The 7,051-nt window shown below is 63.1% G+C and overlaps 2 protein-coding genes across 2 annotated transcripts; both read right to left on the minus strand.

Annotated features, from left to right (window-relative positions):
- Window positions 1–107: 107 nt before the first annotated feature.
- LOC136374790 (EH domain-binding protein 1-like protein 1) lies at window positions 108–3,805 on the minus strand (the record flags this gene model as incomplete). The annotated part of the gene is made up of 7 exons (XM_066340187.1): window positions 3,688–3,805; window positions 2,446–2,503; window positions 1,835–1,930; window positions 1,686–1,739; window positions 989–1,161; window positions 343–473; window positions 108–202 (listed from the first exon to the last, which is right to left on the minus strand). Coding segments are annotated over exons 1-7 (711 nt in total), but the record flags the coding sequence as incomplete, so codon positions are not given.
- Window positions 3,806–5,463: 1,658 nt separating this feature from the next.
- Window positions 5,464–7,026, minus strand: ZNRD2 (zinc ribbon domain containing 2). Its single transcript, XM_066340183.1, has 4 exons — window positions 6,751–7,026; window positions 6,346–6,458; window positions 6,096–6,174; window positions 5,464–5,861 (listed from the first exon to the last, which is right to left on the minus strand). The coding sequence occupies exons 1-4, from the start codon at window positions 6,764–6,766 to the stop codon at window positions 5,548–5,550; spliced, it is 522 nt and encodes a 173-aa protein (XP_066196280.1). The 5' UTR covers window positions 6,767–7,026; the 3' UTR covers window positions 5,464–5,547.
- Window positions 7,027–7,051: the final 25 nt, after the last annotated feature.

The following is a 7,051-nucleotide window of genomic DNA, read 5'->3' on the forward strand; positions in this document are numbered from 1 at the left end:
CCCCCTCAATTCAGGGGGTCTCCAACCCCCCCAAGGGGGACCCCAAATTTCTCCCCCCTCTCCCCAATTCAGGGGGTCCCGCGCCCCTCCCCCCCCTCGCCACTCACCGCGGGGGGTTGGGGGAGGGGCTCCGTGTCCCCCCCCGGCTCCGGGGGGTCGCTCCGTGTCCCCAAAGTGGGGGGGTCCCTCCTGGGGGGCGGCGCTGGGGGAGAGGCGGGTCAGGGACCCCCCGGGGGGGGGATGGGCTCGTGTCCCCTCCCCCCCTCCTCCAGACACCGGGGGGGGTTGGGGACACTTTGGGGACACTGTGGGGACACTTTGGGGACACTGTGGGGGTCTCACCTCGGGGTACGGGGGGCGCTCCCCCCGCCCTCTGCGCCCCCCCCTCGTCCTCGGGGTCACTCTCGAAGTCCCCCAGGTCGGCCACGTCCCCAGGGGGACACAGGCTGGTGACACTCTGCATGTCCTCGTCCCTGCGTGGCCACGGTGTCCCCAGGGGTCACCGGGGGGGTCCCCAACACCCCCAAAGAGCCTCAGGCCCCTCCGTGTTCCCCCTAAATGTCCCCAAGTCGTTGTGTCCCTTCAATGTCCCCAATGTCCCCGTGTATCCCCAAATGTCCCCCAGTGTCCCCAAATGTTCCCAAGCCAATGTCCCCAAGCCACCAATGTCCCCAATGTCCCCAGTGTCCTCATTTCCCCACAATGTCCCCAATGTCCCCAAAGTCCCCAATGTCCCCATTCCCCCCAATGTCCCCAATATCCCTCAACGTCCCCAATGTCCCCAGTGTCCCCATTTCCCCTCAATGTCCCCAATGTCCCCATTCTCCCCCAATGTCCCCGATGTCCCCAAAGTCCCTCAGCGTCCCCAGTGTCCCCATTTCCCCGCAATGTCCCCAATGTCCCCAATGTCCCGATTCTCCCCCAATGTCCCCAATGTCCCCATTCCCCCACAATGTCCCCAATGTCCCCGATGTCCCCTGTCCCCTACGTGGGGTGTCCCTCCATCAGGACGAGGCCGCGCAGCCGCAGCCGCAGCGTCGCCGTTGTCACCTTGCGTGTCCTGGGGCGCAGGGACAGGGACACGGGGGTGTCCCCAAGCCCCGCCAGGCGCCCCAAGTCCAGCGGGGCCGAGGCCACCACCGAGCGCCGCCCCCGCGACTCCTGCGAGGACACGGGGGGGTCACACGGGGACACACGGGGACCGCAGTGTCACCCACCCCTGGGACCGCAGTGTCACCAGAGAGACATGCGAGGGACACCCAGGGGAGACCCGGGGACATCTATGGGACACCAAGGGACACCCAGGGGACACCCGGGGACATCCAAGGACCCCAGTGTCACCCACCCCAGGGACCTCAGTGTCACCCCAGGGACACCCGAGGACACCCAGGGGAGACCCGGGGACATTCAGGGACATCCAGGGGACAAACAGGGACACCCAGGGGACATCTAGGGGACACCCAGGGGACACCCGGGGACCCCAGTGACACCCAGGGACCCCAATGTCACCCCAGGACCCCAACGTCACCCACCCCAGGGGACACAGATGTCACCCCCGTGTCACCCCGAGACCCCCAGGACCCCCCTCAGTGTCACCTGAGGGACCCCAATGTCACCCCCCCTCCCCCCGTCGTTTCGGAGGTGTCCCCGTGTCCCCTCCCCCCATTTTTGGGGTCCCCCCTCACGTTCACCACGAGGAAGCTCCAGGATTTGTCATCGAAGGTGGCGCCTTGGGGGTCCTGGGGGGGGCACGGGGGGGTCACGGGGGGTCACGGGGGGGGAGGGGACACACAGGAGGGGGTTTGGGGACACGAGGGGGGGGGGTCCCACGTACCCGGTACAGGGTCACCACCACCTCGAGGGTCTCGGGCACCACCCAGACCACCATCCCCCGCTGCGGGTTCTGGATGCCCGGCTGCCACCTGCGGGGCTGCACCCCCCGTCAGAGAGAGCCCGGGACCCCCCAAAACATCCCTGACCCCCCCAAAACACCCCTGACACCCCCGGGACCCCCCACGGGACCCCCAAACCATCCCTGACCCCCCCCAAGTGCCACCTGCGGGGCTGCACCCCCCGTCAGAGAGAGCCCGGGACCCCAAACCATCCCTGACCCCCCCAAACCATCCCTGACCCCCCCCGGGACCCCAAACCATCCCTGACCCCCCCCTGGAACCCCAAAACATCCCTGACCCCCCCAAAACCATCCCTGACCCCCCCCGGACCCCCCCCGGGACCCCAAAACACCCCTGACCCCCCCAAAACACCCCTGACCCCCAAAACCATCCCTGACCCCCCCCGGGACCCCCAGAGACACCCCAAACCATCTCTGACCCCCCGAGACCCCCCAGAGTCCGCCCCCAACCCATCCCGGACCCCCTGAACCAACTGTGACCCCCCCAAAAACCAACTCAGACCCCCCCAAACCCCCCCGGGCCCCTCCCCCACCTTGGAGCAGACCCTGCGCTGCCGCCGGCTCCACACCACGGTCAGTCTGTCGGGGGTCCTGGGGGGGCAGGGGGTCAGGACACCCCCCGGGACCCCCAAACTGCCCCCGAGACCCCCAAACTGCCCCCGGGACCCCCGAAAGGAGCCCCGGGACCCCCAAACTGCCCCCGGGACCCCCAAAGTGATCCCCAAAACTGACCCCCTCAAACTGACCCCCCCAAACTGACCCCCCGGGACCCCCAAACTGACCCCGGGACCCCCAAACTGCCCCCCCAAACTGACCCCCCCAAACTGACCCCCCCAAACAGACCCCCCAATTGACCCCCCCAAAATGACCCCCCAAACTGACCCCAAACTGACCCCCCAAACTGCCCCCCCCAAAACTGACCCCCCCCCAAATGACCCCAAACTGATCCCCCAAACTGACACCCCCAAACCGACCCCCCCCCAAAATGACCTCCGGGACCCCCCCAAACTGATCCCCCCCACCAACTGAGCCCCCAAACTGACCCCCCCAAAATGACCCCCCCAAAATGACCCTCCGCCCCCCAAATTCCCCCCCCCCCCCCCAGGACCCTCAAAATTCCCCCTTCCCCTCCCCCACTCCCCGAGGGGGGGTGGCGGCTAAATTTGTGGCCGGGGGGGGGAAACCGGACACCCCCGGGGTGGGGGAGGGGAGGGAAAGGGGGGGGCTCTCCCCTCCCCCCCCGGGTTTATTTTTAGCCCGACCCCATTTATGGACATTTTAAACTCAAAATGAACCCGCAGGGGGAGGAATTTTTTTTTTGGGGGGGGGTCTGGGTGGGTTTTGGGTGTCCCGAGGGGGGGTTATAGAGATTTGGGGCTCGGGGGGGTCTCGTTGATTTGAGGGGTCCCGGGGGGGGTTTGGGGGGTCCCGGGGGGGGGTTGGGGTGTCCCAAAGTCTCAGAAGTGGTTGTTTTTTTTTTTTGGGGGGGGGGTCCCGTGTTTTTGGGGGGTTCTGAAGGATTTGGGGTCCCTCCCCCACCCTTTGGGGGGGGTCTCAGAGAATTGGGGGGTCCCGTGGGGGGAGGGGTCCCGTGGGGGGTTTTTTTAGGGGGTGGGGGGAGAGAATTCCATTAATTTTTTTTTTTGAAGGGGGGAATTCTGGAAGATTTGGGACTTCCCACGGATTTTTTGGGGGGAGGGGGTTTCCCAGGGGGTCAAGGGGGGGGGGGTGGCAGGGATTTGGGGGTGTCCCGGGCTGGGGGAGGGGTCACTCACCAGCTGCCCCCCCCCTCCACCAGCAGCTCCTCGAGGGTCGCCTCGAAGCGAACTTTGGCCGCGCGTTTCCCCGCGCGCTGCAGCCGCTTCCAAACGCTCCCCATGGACCCCCCAAAATCCCCCCTCCCCCAAAAAAAACCCGACACCCCTCCCCCACGGCCCCCCAAAACCCGGCACTGCCCCTCCCCCACACACAGCGCCTCGATCGCGATCGGTCGCGACAGCTCCGGACCCCCCCCCCTCGGCCCCGCCCGCAGGAAATCGGAGAGAGGGGGAGGGGCGGCCCCTCCCCCACCCCACCCCCCCCGGGCCATCAAATGTCCCCTCCCCCCCCCGAAATGATTTGGGGGTGATTTTGGGGTCAGGTCGGGGCTTGTGATGGGTATATCAAATTTATATCAAACCCTTTTTATTTGAAACCCTTTTTATATCGAATCTCTTTTATATCAAATTGATATCGAACCCTTTTTATTTCAAACCCTTTTTATATCGAGTCCCTTTTATATCAAATTTATATCAAACCCTTTTTATTTGAAACCCTTTTTATATCTAATCCCTTTTATATCAAATTGATATCGAACCCTTTTTATTTGAAACCCTTTTTATATCGAATCCCTTTTATATCAAATTTATATCAAACCCTTTTTCCATCAAGTCCCTTTTATATCGAATCCCTTTTGTATCAAATCCTTTTTACATCAAGCTCTTTTTATATCAAAACTTTTTATATCAAACCCTTTTCATATCAAACCCTTTATATAAAGCCCTTTTATGTCAAATTTATATCAAACCTTTTTTATATCAAACTTTTTATATCAAACCCTTTCATGTCAAACCTTTTTTAAATATCAAATTCCTCTTTTTATTGAACTCCTTTCTATCAATTTTTTTACATCAAAGGATTTTCCTGATCCTGGACTCTGATTTTTTTGTCCAGGAACTTCCCGGGGCTCGGGGCTGTTCCCGAGGGAATTCCCAGGGTATTGATCCTTGCTGGGATCTATGGATCCTCTCCTGATCCATTGATCCTCATCCTGATCAATTGATCCTCATCCTGATCAATTGATCTGCCATTGATCCGCCCCTGAGCCACTGAATCACTGATTCCCCTCTGATCAATTGATCCTCTCCCAATCCCCTGATTCTTGTCCCAATCCATTGATCTGCCACTGATCCATTGATCCTTGATCAGATCTATCGATTCCACCCCGATCAATTGATCTCCATTGATTCTTGTCCCGATCCATTGATCTGCCGCTGATTGATTGATTCCCCTCTGATCAATTGACCCTCCCCCTGATCCATTGATCCTGATCCATTGATTCCTCCCTTATCCACCGATCCTTGTCTGGATCTATTGATTCCTTTCTGATCAATCGACCCTCCCCCAATCCATCCATCTTCTCCTGATCACTTGATCCTCCCCCAATCAGCTGATTCCTGTCTGATCAATTGATTCTCTCCCAATCCATCGATCCTCTCCTGATCCATCGCCCCACCCCCCACCCGATCCATCAGCACCCAGAGCCCCCAAACCCCCCCCAGGACCCCCAAACCCCCCCAGGACCCCCAAAACCCCCCAGGACCCCCCAAACCTCCCTGGACCCCCCAAACCCCCCCAGGACCCCCCCAAACCTCCTCTAAATCTCCCTGGACCCCCCAAACCCCCCTTAAAACCCCTAAACCCCCCCTGGACCCCCCCAAACCTCCTCTAAACCCCCCCTGGACCCCCCAAATCCCCCCCAGACCCTCCCAAAAAAACCCCAGACACATTCGGGGGGACACCACGGGCGGCCTTTATGTGGCTCCAGGAAGGACGAGACTCCAGAGGGGGATATTTTTTGGGGGGGGGAGGGGCTCTCACGCTGTCGGGGGGGGCTGGGCGGCCCCGCGGGGGGGCTCCAGGGCCTGCAGCCCCCCCAAGGCATCGGCACAGGCCCGAACCAGGTGACAAAGGTGAGCGCTGCCCTCGGCAGACGCCGTTTTGGGCAGCTCCTGCGCGGCCCAGAGCAGCTTCTGCAGCACCGCGGCCCTCGCCGCCGCCACCGCGCCTCCGCCGCCGCCACCGGGGGGTTCGGGGGGAGCGGGGGGAGCCCCCCGAAAAGCGGCGGCCGCCCCCTCGCAGTGCTCGGGCCGGGGGGCGGCGGGGGAGGGCGCGGGGGGAGGGGGAGGAGCTGGGGGAGGGGAGAGGGAGGGTGAGGATGGGGGAGGGGAGATGATGGGGATCCCCGCGCCGAGGTTTGGGGGGGGTCCCAAATTCTCTCCCCTCCCCCTCCCCCCATTCTCACTTCTCCTCAATCCGCTCCCAAAAATTCCCACATCCAAACCCCCTCCCCCATTCCCATCCACCTCCCATCCCCCCAATTCCCACCCCCCAAATTCCCAATTTCCCCTCCCCCCGGCCGTACCGTGGCCGCCCCCGGGCCCCTCGGGCTCCTGGCAGGTCACACACAGCAGCCGCTGCTCCTTGTCCTGCAGCAGAATGGTCTGGGGGGGACACGGGGGGTCACCAGGGGCTGCGACCCCCCCCAATTCCCGGGGTGGAGGTCCCAGCCCCCCCCCAATTCCCGGGGTGGGGTCCCAGCCCCCCATTCCCACCCCCCACCTCCCCATTCCCAGGTCCCGTTAATCCCGGGGGGGGGTCCCGGTGTCGCTCACCCCGCACTGGGGACAGGAGCTCCCCAACATTCGGTAGCCCCGGAGCAGGAGCCCCCCCATGGCCCGGCTCGCCCGGTCCAGCCGCTCCCGCCGCGCCTCGGCCTCGTCCGCACCTGGGGAGAGAACCGGGGGGGGTCTCGGTTACCGGGGGGGTCTCGGTTACCGGGGGGGTCCCGGGAGCGGGAATCGGTTAAGAAACAGCGGGTTAAGGCGGCCTAAGGGGGACTCGGAGGGAACCGGGAGGGTCGCGGGGCGCCCCCGGTGTCACTGTGGGGGTCCCAGGGAGGACCCTCAGGGCTCAGGGGCGGTGCCGGTGGCGGGTGGGGGCTCAGGGGTGACTCCCGTTGGAGGGTGGGGGGTCCCGGGGGGGAAGCCGCGCTCGGGGAGCTCCCGCCGGTGCCTCACCCCCGTTCAGCGCCATGGTCGCTCCGGAGACGGCGTCGCGCCGGAAGTGATGTCAGCGCACCTAAACCAGGCCGGGCAAGAACACGGCCGCGAACGTGTGAAAAAAGTTCCGAGCGCCAAAAACCCCCCCATGGTCCGTGACTAAAATGGGGTCGGGTCCCTCCCCGCGAGGTAAATTTGCATAGCCCCTCCCCTGTTTTGTATAGACCCCGCCCTCTCTTTCTGGACATCTGATTGGCCGCTCGCACGCTCTATTTGCATTCACCCCGCCTCCTCCCGCCCAAAGCTGATTTGCATATTT

Source organism: Sylvia atricapilla, unplaced genomic scaffold (genome assembly GCF_009819655.1).
Source record: "Sylvia atricapilla isolate bSylAtr1 unplaced genomic scaffold, bSylAtr1.pri scaffold_128_arrow_ctg1, whole genome shotgun sequence".
Lineage (NCBI taxonomy): Eukaryota > Metazoa > Chordata > Aves > Passeriformes > Sylviidae > Sylvia > Sylvia atricapilla.

What these genes read in the sequence shown, in the direction of transcription:
- ZNRD2 (XM_066340183.1), bottom strand. An exon ending in GCTCCTGTCCCCAGTGCGGG is followed by an intron (nt 6,175 to 6,345) that starts GTGAGCGACACC and finishes TGTCCCCCCCAG; the next exon opens with ACCATTCTGCTGCAGGACAA. An exon ending in GGGGCCCGGGGGCGGCCACG is followed by an intron (nt 5,862 to 6,095) that starts GTACGGCCGGGG and finishes CCCCTCCCCCAG; the next exon opens with CTCCTCCCCCTCCCCCCGCG.